Source organism: Galeopterus variegatus, unplaced genomic scaffold (assembly GCF_000696425.1).
Source record: "Galeopterus variegatus unplaced genomic scaffold, G_variegatus-3.0.2 Scaffold2924, whole genome shotgun sequence".
Taxonomy (NCBI): Eukaryota; Metazoa; Chordata; class Mammalia; order Dermoptera; family Cynocephalidae; genus Galeopterus; species Galeopterus variegatus.
Genome location: NW_007729035.1, coordinates 212574 through 234264, shown reverse-complemented (window position 1 = coordinate 234264; position 21691 = coordinate 212574). Strand labels below are relative to the sequence as shown.

At 35.9% G+C, this 21691-nt stretch overlaps 2 protein-coding genes across 2 annotated transcripts in view; one reads left to right on the top strand and one right to left on the bottom strand.

The window, feature by feature from the left end:
• NECAB1 (N-terminal EF-hand calcium binding protein 1) overlaps nucleotides 1-14935 on the top strand; it is a 189890-nt gene extending 174955 nt beyond the window's left edge. The window contains exons 10-13 of the mRNA XM_008583474.1: nucleotides 1683-1795; nucleotides 8969-9046; nucleotides 10206-10297; nucleotides 13491-14935. Of these exons, the coding sequence (XP_008581696.1) occupies nucleotides 1683-1795; nucleotides 8969-9046; nucleotides 10206-10297; nucleotides 13491-13519 (312 nt within the window). The 3' untranslated portion in view covers nucleotides 13520-14935. The remainder of the gene's footprint in view (nucleotides 1-1682; nucleotides 1796-8968; nucleotides 9047-10205; nucleotides 10298-13490) is intronic.
• Nucleotides 14936-16483: 1548 nt separating this feature from the next.
• LOC103599365 (chromosome unknown open reading frame, human C8orf88) overlaps nucleotides 16484-21691 on the bottom strand; it is a 49443-nt gene continuing 44235 nt past the window's right edge. Inside the window, exons 5-6 of the mRNA XM_008583473.1 lie at nucleotides 18591-18697; nucleotides 16484-16902 (exon numbers count right to left, since the gene is read on the bottom strand). Of these exons, the coding sequence (XP_008581695.1) occupies nucleotides 16879-16902; nucleotides 18591-18697 (131 nt within the window). The 3' untranslated portion in view covers nucleotides 16484-16878. The remainder of the gene's footprint in view (nucleotides 16903-18590; nucleotides 18698-21691) is intronic.

Here is a 21691-nt window from a genome sequence, read left to right as displayed (position 1 = left end):
AAGGTATTTTTTAATGAAGGAAGTTCTGTGATTAGACTCTGAATCTCTATTCTGGGAAGAATCCTGCTGTCCGTTGTTCTTTTGAAAGATTCTTCTTGCCATTATACTCTATGACCACATTTGAAACAGCCCATGGGGGAATATTACCCTTCTTCGGGGCTCTGCAGCATTCATAGACTGCTTCTTGCTCTTATAAGTTTGTGGGCCCAAATATTATTTTAAGTCTTAAACAATGAAAGGATTTTAAGACTGGGGTCAAGATTTCTTTGGCAGTACAGTTCCCTCAAAGATTTAGTAGACTTCTGATCAATTTACATAGAGTCAGTTTCTTGTGCTAGTAGCTATACCTAATGTCATTACCTAGACATAGTTTTCAAGCCTTGTTTATTTTTCTAAGCCCTATGAAGACCTAGCTCCTATTATTTACCTGTTACAGAGAAGGAACATCTGTTAACTATATTGAGTGCCCAACGTAGTGCCTACAGTATAATTGGTATCCAACAAATAGTAGCTATTAGCATGAAGTGAGGAACTTATTGGAATAGGGAACAGTAGACCAGAGGTTTAATTCTAGCTCTCATGCTACCTAGCTGGTAATATTTTGCGAGATTTATTTTCTTCATATTCTAGATCATCCTTACATTATTGTATTTCCTTTCTGTTCTTGGGGGGTTTTTTGTTTGTTTTAAAAATTTTTTTGTACTTTTATGATTCGGGCCAATCCTTATAATTTGACTCTCAATCCTTGAAGAAGAGGAAAGGACTAATGTTGAGATCTAAAATTCCAAATTCCATAAGCCCACAGGCAGATCTTTAGGGAAATCTTCAAACAGTTGTTATAATGGTAATAGGATTTGTCACAAGAAGCAGTTGGCATCCAACCCAGTGTGAACCATTAAATACAGGTTCCATCTAATGCCATGATATTTTGAGCAGGGCCTATTTGAGAACCCTATAATAGTTGATGTGCTTTTGGAAATGCATCAGTGAACATGTTTTTTGAAACTTGACTTTGTAATGATCATCACGATATGTCTAATATGACATAATATGCAAGGAGAAGCTGGAACTGTGCAGTGTGCAATAGAACTTCTCTTTAAAATTTGGTAAATGACTCTAGGGCAGTGATCCCAGCCGCTTTTGGAAATGCATCAGTGAACATGTTTTTTGAAACTTGACTTTGTAATGATCATCACGATATGTCCAATATGACATAATATGCAAGGAGAAGCTGGAACTGTACAGTGTGCAATAGAACTTCTCTTTAAAATTTGGTAAATGACTCTAGGGCAGTGATCCCAGCCCTGGCTACACATTGGAAACACTTGAGGAGGTTTTTAAAATTATCAGTGCCTGGGTCTCACTCCCAGAGATTCTGATATAAATGTAATTTTAACACTCCCCCCACCCCAAGTGATTCTAATTGAGAATCACTGCTTTAATAAAAGAAAAACGTGTCATTGTAAAAGACACTTTAGCTTTTGTTACTAGAGGTAAGAAAAATATCCTGCCTATATTACAGCCTAATATAATTTTAAACTTGGAATAGTCATGGCCTTCCTTGGTCATTCTTTGGATGACAGTCATTTGCTTTGTACAGAGGGAGGGGATGGGCAGCAGTGGTCAGCTTAAATGAGGCTCCATGACAGCCAACGCAATAACCCTCATTTCCTCCTTGGCAGCACATCATGCTCGTGCAACGTCAGATGTCTGTGATAGAAGAGGATTTGGAAGAATTCCAACTTTCTCTGAAACACTATGTGGAGAGTGCTTCCTCCCAAAGTGGATGCTTGCGGTAAGTGCTCCTGCGTAAGCCTTAGCCAGCCAGGCTGGCGGGGAGTGGAGGTGTTTCATACCTTAGGTGAGGGGGGCGTCTGGAAGACAGGCATTTGAGTATCCTCACATTAAATTATGTTGAGTGAGTGTCCCAGCCCTCTGGATGATGCTGTTTGCTATTTAACTGGAGGTTTTCTCTTTGCTCCTTGGACCCTATGCTGATTCGATCATTAGGGATACAAAGGAAATAAAATGAGGAGAACAATTTGAATGAGAAGAGGAGTTTCGAATAGACTGAAATTCTGCCTTTTGTATCCAGGCAGCCCGCACTCTGATTTAAAATCATCTCTGGTAGATGAGGCCTCAACTCCAGAGCATCTAGCTTTGATTGCTCCCTTGGTAGCATGCCCGATGGCCTAATGACCATCTCAGCCATTATAAAATTGCAGGGGTCTCTGAAGTCATGATTTCAGACCTTGATCATTAAAAAAAAAATCAGCTGCAGCTCTTTTCTTTCCTCTTTCCATGGCCATCACGCAGCTCAGGCTTCTATTATCTCAAGCTACTAAAATATACTGTTCCTCATCTTCAGTTTTTCTACTACATCCAGTCCAATAAACAGCTACTAGAATAATTTTTCAGAAATGATTACCATAGAGTCCCCTTAATCAGAAACCTGCAGTAACTGTCTAATGTATCTTACCACAGACACTAGGTGTTTGTCCTGATCCTATGTTTATCCTACCTACAGACCCAAGAATTCATGTCACTGCAGTCTTTTGTTCTCCCTCACCTAAATACTCTGCTGCAGCTATGCACAGTTGTCTGTTGACTTTCCAGTGTAATCTGTTCATTCCTCCCACTGTGCCTAGACCTGGCCACTCTCCCTCCCAGAAATGGGCTGTCAGCTGCACTTCTCTACCAGCACATGCTTTGCCTCAAGTCCAAAGCTCAGCCCCGAACTCACCTGCTTTCAGAAAACTTCCATAACCAAATCTTCCCCTAACTTATGCTTGTTTAAACTTCATTTTATAATGCTCTTCAAATATTACTTTAGGAAAGCTTTTTAGCAGATGTGTGTGCGTGTGTATGCGCACATGTGTGTGCATATAAACACATACGTTATGTCTTTGAGTGCTTTGCTTATCCCCCCAGTGGTTAATTATATTTTATTCATATTCCAGCAGAATATTCTCTAGCTAAGAAATCTGGCTCTGGATTTAAACATGGGATTGTACTAGCTTTGTGGTTTTGGGAAAGACCCTTACTGGCTCTAAGCCTCAGTTTCCTCATTCAGAACCTCATAAGATGGTTGTGAGGATTAACTGAGATAGTCCACATGAAGCGCTTAGCACAGTGTCTCCCATCCACTGAACACTGTGAAGAATGAGCAGGGGTCACTGTTGCATTAACTATTGCTTCCTGTCATCCAGCTGGCTGCCCTCCTCTCTACAGTATGAACACTTGCTTAGTGCCATTAAGTGCTCATGATCTTCCCAGTAGTGCTTCTGTAACAGGAACACAGGAACTGCTGTGCTTCCATTATAATTTTTGTTATTCTACTTCACTTCAGGATCAGAAGGGTACCAGTCAAAACCCCATTTTAGTCCTTTTAGGCCAGTGACTCAAGAGAGATTTGCTAAGGTGGAAATACATATAGTTTTAAAAAGCCCACTCGTTTAAAAATAAAATTGAGTATTTGGAAAATGCAAAAAGAACCTATATATACCTTCCACAGTGTAAACTACAGAAAGTAGAGCTCAGTAAAACCTTTTCTTGGCTAGTGAGGATATAAAGAAGATAAGGTCTGTTCCAGTGTATCACAGTTCCCAAAGATTGATTAGGTGTTTTACACATATAAAAAGGGCACAAAAGTTTATGTTTTTAAGATTCATTTTTAAGAAACATTGCTTTAATGCTGGGAAAATGAGCTTAAGCTACTAGAACAGCCCTAGGGAGAGGGAAACAGGCTGTGAAAGAGTAAGAAAGTAAATAGATTTGCACTGCCTGCTGCAATCTCTGTTCTCTCAATAACCATGAAAAATTGCTCTGTCAGCTCCTGCTGTGAAATGGAGTGAAAGTATCCTTTTTCTGTAAGATAGAGGCTCTCAGCCTCTCCTTTTCCTTTGCGAGACTGGTTTGTTAATGGTTCTTCACTTTTTATTGCTGATTCTTCAGCTAATTTCTTCTACTGGAATTATCAAAACATAGACTTTATCAGATGGAATGAGCATCAGAGAATCACCACATACAGATGGAATATATGTGGAATAGAAGTTATGCGAGTGTGCCTGTCTCAGTTCAGTTTTTCAGTTGTACCAGTTAGTTGTTTAGTTCTCTACCTGTATCACTTGATAAATAATCAAATGCCACTCATGCCATCCATCTCCAATGTACCCAGCACGATTGCCTCGTGTTTGGCTGATAAACTAAAGCCCTGGTTGTACCAGTTAGTTGTTTAGTTCTCTACCTGTATCACTTGATAAATAATCAAATGCCACTCATACCATCCATCTCCAATGTACCCAGCACGATTGCCTCGTGTTTGGCTGATAAACTAAAGCCCTGTGAATTATCAGAGATTTACAGTTTCTTTTGTTCTTCTCCCACAGTGTTTAGCTCAATCTCACTGTGGTTAGACACAAAATGCTGCCATAAAATAAAATAGAAATTGAGTATTTACATGATTAGACATTTTGCATTCATTTTCTTGTTTCATCTTCATGGCAATCATGAGAGATACATGTTATATATCCAGCTTAGAAGGAAATAGGCTCAGATGGCCTAAACAACTTGGCCAAGTTTGTTTGACTCCAAAACCATTTTTAATCCTTCTTTCCAATATTTGCTCATCCATGAATTAGAGTTTCCCAGATTTTCCGTGGTTAACCAGGGGTAGAATAGACAAGATCCCTCCTGTTCCAATTACACAACAAAGTCTTATTTTATTAAATTCAGACCATTGGATTAGAGAAATTCTTGCCTTCTAAGTATTTGACTAGGAGGGTCGGAAGTTTGGGGACTGAGAGAGGCTTTGTCATAGTAGTCAATTGTGTTTTTAAAAAGTTGTTAGTGAAGGGCCGGCCCGGTGGCGCACTGCTACAGTGCACCGCTTGGGAGCGTGGCGGCACTCCCGCCGAGGGTTCGGATCCCACATACAGACCGGTTCCCGCTCACTGGCTGAGCGAGGTGCGGGTGCGACACTGAAGGTTGCGATCCCGTTGCCGGTCCCGGTCTGTCACTGAAGCCACCACCAAACAAAGCCTTCATCAGGTGTGTTCCCTGGACTTTGGACTTCCCAGCCTCAGAAACTATAAGCAATAAATTTTGATTTCTTATAAATTACACAGTTCCAGGTATTTTGTTATAAGCAACAGAAATGGACTAATACAGTCATTTTGGACAAATTATCTAAGTTCTCTAAACCTGCATTCTCCCATATGAATTGTTAAGCAGGCTTCCCTTTGAGGAGAGATCACTTTACACAAAGGGAATGAGGCAGTTCTTTCATACATTTTTACCTTCCTGCCAGTATGTCGCCAACTACTGACTGGCTCCTGGGGAAATAGGTAGGAGAGCCAGGAAATATGACCCAAGGCAGGAGAGCAGACTGCTCTTTCTTAGGGATATGCAGGCCTTGGACTTGCTGGGAGCAACAGAGAAAATAAGCTACCAATTATCACAGTCACTAGCATATGGTAACTATCCTTTTAGTGTTCATTTTATTCCCTTTTCCCTCACATTCCAGTGGAACTTTATTGTCTACAGAGTCCTTTCACATTTATTATCTTAGGTTATTCTCACAACTATATGAGGATATATGATTATTCTTATATCACCGATGAGAAAACTGAGGCTCAGAGAGAGTAATTTAATTGTCCAAATAAACATATTCAGTATATAAGAGACAAAGCAGTGATTTCAACTTAGATTCTCTGACTTCAAATCAAGGGATCTTGCCACTATACCACAATTGCCCATAATTTTGGCATACTTAATGAATTCTGAAAAATATTACAAAAGATGTGATTAAAATTTAATAAATGCCATGTGGAAGAAGTTCTAAAGGTTCTAAACTTCAAAGTTCTATGAGGGTACTTCTTAAAAAGTGCATGGAAAAATAAAATTAAAAGATAATACAAATCTTTTCATGAACTTTTTTAAGCACCTTTACATTTGACAAAAATAGATTTATATCCCAACCTTTCTTTGAAACTACCTAAACACTTCTAAATTATCAAAAGAGGCTTCAATTCCTTAGACTGATCAAGTGTCCAAAATTACGCAACATGAATCTAGAATCAGTTGAAATATATTTTGCATTGCTCCTTTAGGTAAATAAATCAAACAGATCACAAAATGTAAGGCTTTGTTTCTATACTTATAAAGAACATATCTATTCTGGAAATTTTTGTTTCCATTTATGTGATACTGTATATGAAAAATGCAGAAGAAGGAAAAAGGAAAAAAATCAGAAGTACAGATGCTATATTATTGAAAATGGTTGCTCTTTCACTAGTGTTTTTTTGTTTTGTTTTTGTTTTTTGTTTGTTGGTTGGTTGGTTGTATATACTGGGATTGCTGAAGGATTTTCTGAATATACCATGCGAAAAACTTTCCTCAGAAAACTAAAATGAACTAGAGTCACAATGAAATAGAAGCACAATTCTTCATAAGAAAATCATAAAATAGTACAGTCATAGTTTTCTCTTAGATATTTAGTTCTTTCCAAGTACAGTGTTACAAGACCCGGATCTAAACCACAACCCTGAACTTAATAGCTGTGTGATCTTAGGCAAGTCAAATAACCTGTTCAAGACTGTTTTCTGTGTGTAAAATGGAGATAATAATACATACGCATCATAGGACTGCTATCAGGATTAAATGGGATAACACATGTAAAGCTTTTGGTACTTGATTGGTAAAGCTCAATGATAGTTCCTTTCCTATCATCCCAACCTAGGCTGATTTCCTGCTGACTTCAAAAGCCTACATTTTTCAACCTATGAAGATAATCTTATTAGCTATGTTCTTCAGATTTTCACTACTGCTTTGATCACTCAACCTTTCTGGGAGAAAGCTTAACTTTCTCAAAAAAGAAAAGCTTCAGCATTTCACATTATGTAGATCATCTTCTCACTATAGTCTACCATTTTCAACACACATGCATGCACTCACACACACACACTGTATGCCAAGTACTTAGTAAAGCATCCTACATGCAACACCTTATTTAATAATCCTCATAGTATTATTCTCATCACCATTTTACAGATGAGGAAACTGGGGTAGAGTACTGGGCCCAAGGTAACACAGCTAATAAATGGTGGATGGTGGTAGATTTGTTGGGCCATACTTTAAACCACTACCATATCAGTCTGTGATATCTTCTTCAATCTTTCAAGAGCTTGAGCATTATGCTAAAATTTTGTGAATATCTTATGGTCTTGTGGCTAGTCTGGAAAATGAAAGGTTCAAATAGCAGAATAAGTGGGCTCAATGTAATAAACAATACAAATGCATTAGTATGTAGGAGGTAGTCAAAAAAGGGCTAGCTTGAGTATTTTAAACTTTGTCCTAAAGAAAATAGGCATGGATTGCAATTTGTCCATATACTGTTAGGTTACATTTGGGGATTACAAAATGCATTGACACTATAATAAAAGCTGTAGATTCTCTTCCTAGGAAAAAGTATACATGCAGATTAATTTACAGGTCATTTCTGGGATTTCAAGGAACCTCCAAAAAGCCCATTCACGAACTCCTGGGATTAGAAAATCATAAATTTTACTTTCTATTCAATTCTTATAATCCTATAGTAGAATTTTCCCCAGAAAATCTGAATTTGAGCTAATAACAATATTTGTTACATCATACTTTAATGAACCAACTATATAACTCTGCAAAACACTAAACTATTTACAGGGAAAGAGCTAAAGAAAAAAAAAGTTTTAATTTCTCTGTGTAGTTACTGCCATCTCCTGGTCAAACTTAGGTAAATCCTAAATCTACATTAATCAACTATTTTACTGGTAAATTCTTTGTTCTCTATTAACTCAAAATCCTTGTTTTTCTAACCCCTCATTTTGCTTTCTAATTTGAATATATTGTAAAACATTAGACTTGACAAGCTGTATTTTTATAATCAAGTTTTTTAAAGGCATCTTTATTTTTATCTTGCACATTCTTAAGTTTATGAATCTGTCCCCTCTTCTTTATTCCTTTATTTTAACATTAATTTGGATCTTCAGTATTATCTCACCTAAGCTATTTCACTACCTTTCTAGCTTTTCTTCCTGCTTTGTATGACTGCCCTCCATACCATACCACACACTGTCATCAGAAGGATCTTTTAAAACTCTAGCCATGTCCTCTACCTGCTTTATCAGTGGCTCCTCATTGCTATAGAATTAAACCCAGTCTTCACCACAACCTGTATTTTCAGCCAGCCTCCTTCCTTTACTCCCCCAAAACTTATTATATAGGCTTTTAGCCACCTTCAGGCTAGTCAAAGGGCTGGAAGCAACACACTGTCTTCCTCAAATAGGAAAAGCAGCTATAAGAAAACCTGAAATTATGGTCATAATGTGGGCTCTCAGACTCAATCCAGAGACAAAGTTTAGAGGTGAGAGCAAGTGTGTGTGTGTGTGTGTGTGTGTGTGTGTGTGTGTAAAAGAGAAATAGGAAGAGAACCATTAGGCACTGGCAAACTAGGAGTTAGTTGTATAGCTGCAGTGTGGTCCAAGTGACTCAAAAAGTGTAAAGCAGGTCCCCAACCAAAAGTTGCCAATACAGGGATAGGGTAAGGCTAAGAATTTGGCAAGATCCATGGTGGTAGACAGGGCTAATCCAAAGATTTGAAGGCAAGGGCAGATAATGCCCTTACATTTTTCTGAACTCTGGCACAACAGATGCTCAATAAGTCATTTTGAATGAGTAAGTGAAAATTTTAAAAAATTATAATTGTGATGTCTGTAAAATTTTGAGACTGTTTTTATGATGCCAAATCAGAAAAGTAGGAAATTTTTTTTATTTTTTCCTAAACACATATTGAATTAATCATTCTTGACAAACCTGTTCAATTTTCATGCAGGCACTTGGAAACTGTTTCATACCACAGATAGAGATTAGAAAAATTAGTTTGCTTCTTCAATGTCCAGTGGCTAATCATGCCTTTTCTTTTCCGTTTCAGTATTTCTATACAGAAGCTTTTGAATGAATCTCGCTACATGATTTATGAGTTCTGGGAGAATAGTAGTGTGTGGAATAGGTAAGTTTTGAGCAAAGCTGATTTTCTGTGGAGCCAGGAAGGTGGCAATATATATGATGTAATTTTAGGACTTGTAGGAAAACCTCCATTCTTTTCACCTCACCTTAAAACCTGTCCCATTTCCTCAGTACCCTGACCCCCACACCTTTAGGAATTTCATGGATTAGAAACCCCTCCCTTCTTGAAGCACAAATACTTCTGGTAATAATCCCACTTTGTCTTACTATTTTACTGACGTTTTCAGATAAGATTTAGATAAGGGTCATGGGTGTCTAAACAGGGTGGGTATGGCAGTGGGGGTGGAGACAAAAGAGGTAGAAAAGGGAGGAGAAAAAATTTTTTAAGATCATCGCAGCCTAAAAATTTTTCTAAACATCTTTAAACACTGCAAATAAAAGGTAAATTCAAGACATTGTCACAGACTAACAACAAATCAACTTCTTTGTAATTAAAATGATTACTAATAAATAAGAAATATATAATTAGAAAAATGAGTGAAGGAAAATTTTGCTGTTCTGAGATTATATAAACAGTTCCAAGTGATTTTAAATGCTATAAGAATATAGTTCCTCAGTACGTCCATGTTTTTAGGATGTTAAATATGGTAATAGAAATAATGGAACACCTGGAAATTCAGTTGATACATATTTCACCTAAAAGTTTTATCGTTGTTGCTATTTTGAAGGCACTTTGTACTATAATGAAGGCAAAATGACATCAATAGTATTTCAGGCATAGAAGGATCCTTAAAGACAACTTGTTCAACTCCGTGTTTCCAGGCTTACACTTTAATATAAATGTGGTTTTTTTTTATTCTCTAGGATGGAAAATTTATAGTTACTCTGAACTACCCTGTTTTTTAAACACTCTGACAGCCAGAATACTCTTTCTTCTGTTTAAACTTCTTACTGCAATTAAGGTCTGCAGCCTATTGTTTAATTATCTGTAGAGAACTAATGTTCTCCTGTTTTAAAAACCTTTCTAAAAAATTTCTGATGACAATTATTACTCCTGAGTCCTTAAGGCTAAATAACCATTAAAAGAAGTCTGTATCCAGGCACTTAATCCAAATCATCCAAAACTTTGCATATTGGTTGAATTTGATCTCTGCTACACTCTACTTAGGAAGATTATAAATAACCTATAATTATTTATACAGCCACCTTCAGACGAATTGTAGCAAGACATTCCAAAGAAGTAACGTGGATTTCTTGGAAACTCCAGAACTCACATCTACTATGCTAGTTCCTGGTAATTATCCTGGGTTCACAATGCTCCTATGTATCTTTGTACTGTATTTTGTTTTTTAAAAGATAGTATGTTCTTTGCCCCCACACTTTATTAGTGGTTCTCTCTTTATTGTTTCTTTATATACCTTACAATTTGGGGGTGAAGGAGAGGAAATACGAAATCTACATATTTGTTCTATTATCGTTACTCCTTAGTTGACCCTATTTATATTCCTGGCTATATTAAACCTATTTATTATTAGTCATTTGCTGGTCACCTTCAAAGTATAAACAAACTTGCAGTACAAGCCAAATCATGATATTTCAAAGATGATATATTCAAATGCTTTACTATATTATAATTTAATGTATTAAAAACAATTTGAAATAAGTGACCCATAGACTGTAGATTAGAATTGTTAGAAATATTTTTATTATAATAGTTATTAAAATAATATTTATACAAGAGTACTTTGAAAAGTTCATGGAAAGATTCATATTATATTTTAATTCTATTTTTCCATGAACTTTTTGAAGTATCCTCATAAGGATAATGGGGAGGAAGAAACTTGAAATTAAATTGTCTAAGAAGCCTGGTCTAGCCAAAGCTTATTTAAGATAATTGAGAACCAAAATTCATTTGGTCATCTACCCATCCATTCAATTGCTGATTAAAAATATATTTACTGAGTACTAATATGTGCTAGACACTGGGGTTACTGGGTTGCATACCCTATTTAGTGGCACTGATTGAGCTCCAGTTCTAAACAATCATCGTGTTGGCAGCTAACGAAGATACGAAGTAAAAATGTAGTCCCAACTCATAAAGTGCTTTCTGTACAGTTTGACAGATGTTTGAAGGGGGGGACTAAAACAACAACAAAAAACAGTAGTTGCCATCAGATGTAATATGTACTTGTGGACTTAGAGAAGTGATTACTTCTTTAACGGTTTTTGAGATGACTCTTGAAGTGGCCCTTAAAAGATGAGATTTGGGCAAGTAAAGATGAGAAAGGATACTTTGGTAAATTCTAGACATGAACAAATGGAAGAGCTGTGAATGTGCTTGGCTTATTAAAAGGTATGACTAAGGCATAAGGCTTGTCTTCGGTAAAAGTGGAAAGAGTGGAGAGAGTATGCAGTGAGGGTGAAAATACCATAATGAAGAGTTTCAACAATAATCTGGAGTCACTGAAGGTTTTCAAGAGATGGTGACATGCTCTAATCAGTAATAACTGACAGGAGGGAGAAAGATGGATGTCATAGAGATGAGAGGGATTAACCAGGCAGGGCAATAATCTAGGCCAGGGAAGGAAAGCACCTGAATCAGGGAGCTAACCAGAGAGTTTGAGACTCCACTTGCAAATGCAGTTATCAGGCATTAACCACAGCAAGATGATGTGGCTGAAGCCTGGGATTGGTGAGAAAGTGTGTAGATAGGAACAAAATATTTAAGAGAAGTCTGGGAAAATGCCTTTCTTTAAAATGTTGGTAGAGGGGCTGGCTGGTTAGCTCAGTTGTTTAGAGGGTGGTGTTATAACACCAAGGTCAAGGGCTGGGATCTTTGGCCAGCCACAAAAATAGAACAAAAAGAGTATACAGAGAGGCTGATGACTTACCAATGGGGTTGGGGTTGGGGTTGGGGGGGGAATGCTATAGCAAGAAATGGAAGTGTAAAGTAAACATGATAGAGTTTTCTGGCCCAACTTTACTTCATCATTATCTTGATTTAACTTTCTACGCATTATTAGTGTCATTTGTACAAGTATTATATCACTCTCTCTCATAGCATTTCCTAATTTAGACAGAAAAACTGAATGCAAATAAAACTGGATCTGTTCTTGTTCTCTGAACCCAAATTCAATACAATGCCTTTTAGTTGTACCCTCTTTTGCATTAACTTTCCTATCACATCCAATTCAACAATGATCCCAGAAATTTGATAAAACAAAAGGAAAAATTAGGCTTGGTTTCTAACACAATTTTTAAGCTACTTCAAACAAGATTTTAACAGTTATTGGGGTATCCCACTCTATTTTAAAGTGTAAGTTGTACAGTTGCAATGGCAGGTACAACTCCTTGAACAAAAAGCTGGAATTAGGATATAAATATTATTTACGGGTTTTAATGACCATATGACTTCTAATAAAATACTATTTTTAATAACCAGTTTTGTGCATTTTGTGTGTTATATGGTTATGAAGGTTAAAAGTAAAAACAATGAAAAACATATTAGCTGCACATATTTAGACCTAAAATTAAAATCTGAAAGAAAAAAAGATAGCTATTACATTTAGAAATACAGAATGAGTAGTTTTGTATTTCTAATTTAACTCACAAATTATGATTTCTAATAAGACTGCTTTTTTATTAAGATTACTAAGTGATTTACCTAAGATACATCTCAAGAAATAAAGACAATAAACCAGACTACATCTGGATATGAAAATATCTAAATATAGCTAAAAATATATTCCTGTGAACTGTCAAATATAAAAATCATTCAAATGAGGCAGACTGGAATGACACAGGTCCATTAGCCGTTATAAATTACCCAGATAAAGAGTAAGAAAACTCGGTGTGTGGGGCAGAATATCCCTTGGCATAAGAGAAAAGCCTATGGTTATGAGAAAAGAGGATACACAAGAAAATAAGACCCTATTGCCAGCAAATTACTTAAACAGCTTGAAAGCAAATTTAAATCCTTTCCATTTGTTTCTCACAGCATTCTACCAATTGTACTTTTCCCCATAGATTTGTCTTTGGGATATTTATATTCATTGGGGAAAACATTTCCAATTTTACATAGATATACTAGAAATATTTACAACACATATACTTGCTTATACTCAACCTTTGTAGAATCTATATGTAGAAGTACCTTTTATATTTCCTAACTACTACCAACATTGGGTAGATTAAAACAACAAATGACTTTATCTTCATGGCATTTATAATCTCATTGCCAAGACAGGACTGATTCATAGATAACAAAAAAATCTTAGACTATGACAAAGTGCCAAAAGATATGGTACAAATAACAATTGTATAGGAAGAATCCAATTTTGGCTTAAATAGTCAGGAAGTGGTAACTAGAAGATAATTATGCAGACTAAAGGTAGGGGGGAATGTCTCTTTAAAAATGATTTGTACTATGAGCTTTCTTTGCCCTGAAGTTATTTTCATTATTGTAAAAAATGTTTTTCTCTTTTCAGCTTCATGGTGGATCCTGAACAATAACTAGATGGTCCTAGACATTTTCTTTATGGTTGGTTCCAAGTGCAGAACAAGTGTTCTTATCTAAAATATTAATTAGAAAATTCTCTGTGGTTGTTAATCTACTGTATACTTTTGTTTCATATATTAATCTAAGTGCACTCTTCTAAAATGTATTCTATATTCATGTGAATTTTAGCTCAATTTTCAGAGTTCACTATTATTCTCAATATTCGATGCCATCTAGTGACAAAAATCCTAATATGTGGAAAAAGTATATGCATAAAGGAATAAAATTGTGAAAAAGAAATTATGATAAAGAAAAAATATTTAAAATGGGAACTTTTGGAGTATACTTCATAGGACAGATTTTGTAGATTGTCATATACTTTAAGGGGTTAAATCAGTGTTTTGTGATTTTTTTAAGTAACAGATTTTCTGTGAGTGAAGCTTATTCTTCAATAGTGTCTACTCCATTCCCAACTCACGATCCTATGACCATTTTCTTTACATTACTTTAAAAAGTAGTATATAGACATAAAACAACCTTGTGTAACCTATAGAATCTCTGTCAGTTTATAAGCTGCTTTTTCAAAAGTGGACAGTTTTGTGATAAGTTAGGGTACTATTTGGTAATGTATCACCATTATATCATTTATTAGCATCATAATTCCCTATATATAAGTTAAACACATCAAGAAAAGAAGAGAGTTTTACTCTGGAGAAATCTGCATATGGTTTTGGTCTGTGATCTGGAGAGTCCATTTTCCAAAAAATAGACATTTGCATTTAAATCTGATTTCAAAATACTTTAAAAATAAAATTTTAACCCAAATGAATAAAGAGGGAATACAAAACAAGTACAAAACTTTAAGGAAGTATATAAAATAGGGAAAGTACTGGACAGAAGACATCTGTCTTCCAGTTTCAACACTACAATGACTATATATTCTTTTCTACAAGCTCAGAAATTAAATATTTTTAATAATAAAAGTCTCTTCTATTCCTGTTATAAACCCTGCTAATGAAAACATAATACCTATAGAAATGTGTTACCATGTCATTCTCTAATCCAAATTCCTTTAAAGCCATGGGCCTTTGGGGAAAATTTGCAAAGTAAAATTTTCCTGTTTTTTCATTGTTGGAAAACTCAAGAAAAAAGTTTGAACTAAATTTTACTTCTTAACCATAAAATTTGACCTAAAATATTTTCTCAAACTAATTTATGGAACATTTGTTTTTACCAATACTGTTGTATACCCTCAGCCCTCATTCAATCTAATTGAAATTAAAGAATTTCTTCATAGTTTCTATTAGACATAAGCAGTAAATTTTGACACATATATGTGTGTGTCTCTGGTTAACTCTAAAGATGGCAAGCATTAGGAAACAACACCTGGCTCAACTTTTTTAATTTATATACAAAATAAAGAACATTAATGAAGATGTACAGTGATTATTCAAACAAGCTATACATATGTACAAAGGCAAAGAGATAAAACAGTTTTTGCAGTCTCATTCTGATTATATAGAGTAAGAAAGGATCAAAAAAAGAAACCTAAGGGACTTTTGACATACAGACTCTTCCTGAAAATGTTAGCTATAAATGGTTTCAAAAATACAAATTATAGCCAGTCAAAACATTGCTCTGGTCTGACCATTTAAGTAACCAACTCAAAAAGCATATCAAATCTTTTGGGTACTAGGCAGTTTCCAAAGTAGCATGGTATAATGACTTTAAAAGGGTTCTTCCGTCAATAACAGTGCTGAGTAAAAGGGCTCTCTCAATTCCAAATTGGAATAAGTTCTATCATTTTTTTTTTAAACTAAAATCAACAGGACTTGAGAATAGGCAAATAAGAAAACAAACCAATTTAACTATATGGTAATTCTGACCCAAGCTCTTATAATAATTTGTATATGTTTGTGAGTGTGTGTGTGTGTGTGTGTGAATGTACTTGTCTGTTTGTATGTATTCACATATATATCCTGGAACCTATAATACAAAAGAAAAATAGTAGAGCAAAAAGCAAATTTAAAAAAACAAAACAAAAACAAAAACTGGCCCTAAACATAAATATCTCATTTTAAAGTAAGCAATAAATGTATGGTTAATGAAGATATTTTTTTTCTTTTTTCTTTTCTATTTAAAAGACAATCATTTTTCTGGGGAATGATGTAGTTGAGAACGAGCATACTGAAAGACCAAGATAGGAAACCTACTATGGACTGAAAACCTGAATCTAGGTATCAAGCCCAAAAACCAGTGAAGAAAAAAGTACTGGTTTTAGGAGTTCACAATTCAGTGAAAAATAAACTTTCTACTAAATGATGGCCTTGAACACCCTGCATTCTTAGATCACCCAGGGATCTAAGAGAATAGAAGTAGGGTGAGTTTACGCTTACCAATTTTTTTTTGGACATTGTGCTAGAAGAAACTTTTTTTTTACAACAGTAACATCCCGAGTGACAAACTGCAGGAGATTTATTGTGTAAAATTTCTAGGAATTAAATGTTTAAACCCAAATATTCTTCATCCATACATGTTCTTGTTTTAGAATTGAAACAATGCACCTCAATTATTTTCAAATGCCTAAATTTTTCCTCTTTTATAAATAAGAATAGCGATTTTATTTTGCAATTGCTCAACTTCCACTGTTCATATGGTCTGATTAATGAGATAAGCAGCAGCTATTTTTCAACTTCAGTTTCATTCACTACCATTGTTTCCAGATTGTCAATCTCTGCTAGTAATTATCAATCTAAGACAATGTTATTATCAAAAACCTAAAGGCCAATCATATATTTGAAAAGAAATGCTTATTTAAAAATTCTCCCTCCTGTCATTGAGAACTATGCATTGGACATCCTAAACCACTCTAAGCCTCTGGAGAGATCATAACAATCTGTTCAAGTGCTGGTATGAAATTAGTGGGAAACAAACAAAACAGAAAAGTAACTTTAAAAGCAACAAGAAATTATGTACCATATATACATTGTATCAAATACTTTGTATTTGAGAATCTTTACAGCTTACATTTCCATTCCATTATTACAAGTGATGAAAAACAGAAAACTGCAAGTAGCATGCAAATTATAAATACACAGTCTTCCCACTTCACTAACCAAATTCCTACTTTCCAATGTTACTTCCCAATTCAGGCAGGAAACTGCCTGCAAATCTGAAAATGATTAGAAAATTCTTTATAGTTTAAAATATCTCTTTCTCATGTTAGGAGAAACCAAAGAGCCAACCATCAAAATTAAAAAATAAATTGAATTATCACAGTCCATTATAGCTATTGTTATTAGATCCACTTCATTTGCAGGTGTCCAAAATATAAAATGAATAATTCTTTATCTTCAAGTTCATCTGTTCTTAAAGTGCTACTTAAAATTTTGGTTGTTTTCCTGTAATATAGAAGAAAAAGTTAATTTATCAAGTATATATTGATTGAATACAGTTTTTACTAATTAGTTTATCAAACCAAATACTGTAAACCTACTAATAAGTATTTAAAGATTTAAATGCATGTTACTATTGTAACTATTAAAGTGACTGGCACTGTCAAATAACAAAACAGTTCTTCTGTGTGCAAAAAAATATGTACTTCATTTTTAAATACATTAAATTGTATTCCAAATCTGTTGTTCTGTTTCTGTGGTACCTAGTTTTTAAAAATGTTATTAATGCATAAATCAAAAATAAACCATTCTAATGTATAAGTTTGTTCAAAATAAAGTATATGTCAAACTTTTATTTACCGAATAAAATGTTATTAAAGTTGAAAATGAAAAAGTGATTCTATTTTACATAGCAGTGAAATTTATATTTATTCTTACAGACCAAAATTTATATGTCCCAAAGCTCTTTGAACAAAGTAGCAAATACTTGATATCTTGGGAAAATTCAAACATCATCAAGTACATTTTTCCTCATTAAATACTTTTGTGTGAGAGGTATTGTGAAAGAAAGTTTTAATTTCTGCTTTAATTTTAAAAAGAAAAATTTGCTGGAGGTCTATAAGTTAGAGAGCTTACATTAAGAAATGTTAATGTTAACTATAAACAAAATAAAATATTTTTTTAAATCATAATTGAGGGAAAAAAATGCTATTCCAAAAATCAAGACAGCAGGTATAGACTCTATCTCACATGTGAGTTGTTCTCTGCCTATCTATATTCTGAGTCTCATCTCAATAGAATCATAGTTGCCTTTACCTATATATAATAGTGCTTCTGATAACTCTCAATAGAAGAAAGTTAAATTCCAGTCAAATGTAAGTAGAGTCCATAAAAAATGGAAATCATTCAGTGAGTGCATAATAATGGATAGGTACCATACTAAGCACTCTCATACATTATTTTACTTAATCCTAACAAGCAGAGGTTATTGTCCTTTTTTGCAATTACAAAACAGACTCAAGGAGGGTAAGTGACTTGACCAAGGTTTGACTACAAGTACACAGAGTAGAGCTACAATTCGAACCCAAGTCTGATGCCAAAACTCATGTCCTCTCCAATTAAAACCCTAAAAGATGTATTATGTGTATTTATTTTGATGAAATTTGACATAGGAGTCACATAGAAATATAAAGGGCAAAAGAGGCTTGTTTCACTGTATAAGAAGGTTAACTAAACAAACTAAAGAGTCCACAAAGAGACCACACATATACTGCCACAAAGGTGTCAGAGGACTATCCTTTCAATAAATAAATATTGCTAGAATGACTGGATATCCATGTAGAAAGAAATAAAACTTGACCCCTATTCTCACATCATACAGTAAAATCAATTCCAGGTAGATTATAGAGCTTAATTGAAAAACAAAATAGAACTTTTAGAATACAGAACAATTCTTTCATGACCTTTCAATGTAAAAATATTTCATAAACATTGCAACTATTCCATTCTATTTCTTGAGTAAAGTGGTAACTACTTTATAATAATTGGTTATATTGACTTTTAGATCTTTGTACTTTTCTGAATTACTTATATTCCACAATAAGAAAGATTAAAAATATAGAGGTAGAATCGAATGAAAATGTTAATGACAAACATTTTAGAATATACTATTACAAAATTAGAAAACTACTAACTGGTTTTTGAAGTACAATAGGATGATCAGGCAGAAAGTCTGGTTTCTTCCTGCAGATGGAAATACTTGAGAGCTTCAACAGGAAATCTCTGCTGTATTTAATTCTCTCTGCAGATATTAAACATCATATTTAATGTTATAAAACATAGAACTGTTCTAAATCACTTTTTGGCTCATTTCTTTTTGAATTTCTCTTAACTATCCATTATTTTATAAAATAAATAGTGTCTATGCAAAAGAGATGGGGGGAGAGGGGTAGCTCTAAAAAACACCTACTGCCTCCAATTTTCCTTTTACATGGAAAGGAAGCCAAGTAACCAAGGGGAAAAAATGGAAGAAAAGAGAATTGTTTGAGAAAATTGGTAACCCATGGTTGTTTTCATCAGGTTATTCAGGTCTAGCAAAATGATCTGATATCAAGTATAACAGCAATAACACATATTGGGCAATTCATCTCCTGCCTAAATGGAACCTTAATGAACCTATCTAGACTTAATCAATATTAAAAACATAATACAATTAAAGTAAATGGAATTCAAGAAACACTCATTGTACACCTACTGTGTATCAGGGGCTATGCTACGTAATGGTAAATAAGATCCAAGATAGGGCCCCTATCTTCAAGGGGAACAATCATTCAAGTATCTAAAGATTTCTCATCAGAAATGAACACCAGAAACTATCACCAAGATAGACCATATGCTGATCCAGAAGAGTGAAACAATATTTTTAAAGTGTTAAAAGAAAAAAATTGGCAACTGAGAATTCCATATCCAGTGGGGGAAAAAAAATGCTTCAGGAACACTTGTGAAGTAAATACATTTTCAGATGAATGAAAACAAAAAATTCACACCAGCAGACCTGATCTACAAGAAATGCTAAAGGAAGTTGTTCAGGCTGAAGGGAAATGATACTGGATGGAAACTTTACTCTTCAGAAAAGAAACTTTGTTCTTCAGCAAAACTCCTCAGAAAGAGCAAAAGAAATGGTAAATAGCTGGATAAATAGATTCCTTTTTTTTGCACTCTAAATTTTATAAATATATGTATTACTGTTGAAAGCAAAAATTCAAACATGGTCTGGTGTGGTTTTTAGGGTATGGAGATATAGTACATATAACTACAGCAAAAGGTTAGTGCAATGGGGTGAAGGGAAGGAACCTGCATATGGATTACAAGGTTTCACCATCACCATTATGCTGAAGTAGCACACTATTAAATACAAGTAGAAAAGCTAGATATTACATTATAATCCCTAGATTACAACTAAGAAGGGTTAGATATTATTTTATAATCCCTAAAACAACCACTTAAAAAAAACCACTTATAAAGAAGTACAGCCAAAAATCCAATGAATAAGTTAAAATGAAATACTAACAAAAATCCAAAAAATCCAAAAGAGGGCAGGAAAGGGAAAAAGGAAAAACAAACAAACAAAAATCAGAGAAGAAAAACCAGAAACAAACAGAAATCAAAGTAATAGGCCCAAGTCAGCCCATACTAACAATCACATTAAATATTAATGGTCTAAACCAGGGACCTGCTAACTTTTTCTGTAAAGGGCCAGATAGTAAATATTTGAGGATTTAAGGGCAGATGATCTCTGCCAATTTTGCCTTGTAGCACAAAGCAGCCACAGATAATATACAGATGAAGAACGTGGTTGTGTTTCAGTAAAATTTTATTTATATGAACAAGTCTTTGGCTTGAGGCTATAGTTTTCTGACTCCTAGGTTAAGCACTGCATTAAAGGCTACAAAATGACAGAGCAGATAAAAAAAGAAGACCTTTCTGTATGCTCTCTGCAAAAGATACACATTAAATTTTAAAGACACGAGACTTCCGGTCAAGATGGCGGAATAGACGGTCCCTAGCATCACTCTCTCCCACAAATCAACTGATTTAAACTATGAAAACATAACAAGTGCATATGGAATGGGGAGATGTCCAGCGGGGGAGGCAGAAGCTCCGCAAAGACCACATGCCCTGCGGGGCCGCCATCGAACAATCCAGCAGGTAGGCTTCACTGCCGCCACCCAGCTCCATTCCCAGCCCAGCCCAGTGTGCACAGAGTGGGGAGACGTCCGGCAAGGGAGGCGGAAGCTCGGCAGAAACCACACACCCTGTGGGGCCACCACTGCGTGATCCAGCAGCCCAGGCCAGTGCGCACAGAGTGGGGAGATGTCCGGCAAGGGAGGCGGAGGATCGGCAGAAACCACACACCCTGTGGGGAGAGGCATGGCAGAAACCACACACCCTGTGGGGCCACCACTGTGTGATCCAGCAGCCCAGGCCAGTGCGCACAGAGTGGGGAGATGTCCGGCAAGGGAGGCGGAGGATCGGCAGAAACCACACACCCTGTGGGGCTGCCACTGCGTGATCCAGCAGGTATGCTTCACTGCCGCCACCCGGCTCCGTTCCCAGCCTGGCCTACTGTTCTCGGAGAAGGGAGACGTCCCGCAGGGGAGGCGGGAACTCCATGGGGACCACACTGCTGCTGCGCGATCCAGCAGCCTGGCCCAATGCGTACAGAGCACAGAGACGTCTGGCAAGGGAAATAGAAGCTCCGTAGAGTCCACACACCCTGTGGGGGGGCCGCCGCTGTGTGATCCAGCAGCAGGTAGGCTTCACAGCTGCCATCCAGCTCCATCCCAAGCCTGGCCTAGTGTGCACAGAGCAGGGAGACATCCTATAGGGGAAGGGGAAGCTCTGCAGAGACCAAACGTTCTGTGGTGCCTCGGTGCATCCCAGCAGCCTGGGCCAGAGTGCATGGAACAGGGAGAAGTCCTCCACGGGAGGTGGAAGCTCAGCAGAGACCACACACCCTGCGGTACTGCCCCGTGATCCAGCAGCCCGGCAGAGTCCAACATGACCAGAGAGGTGGCGCTCTGGAGAGGCCCAAGACCTGAGGCAACCACACACACAAGGCACTAGTGGCCAACTGAGCAGTCACTGAGGTAGTCATACCAAATTGGCAACCACAGCAACATCTTAGTTAGTCAATAGTGTCAAGCCTATGGACTGTGAAACCCCCTGCCACAATGAATAAACATCAAAAAAAAGACACCAGAAATACGAAAAATCAAGAAAGTACACCACCAAA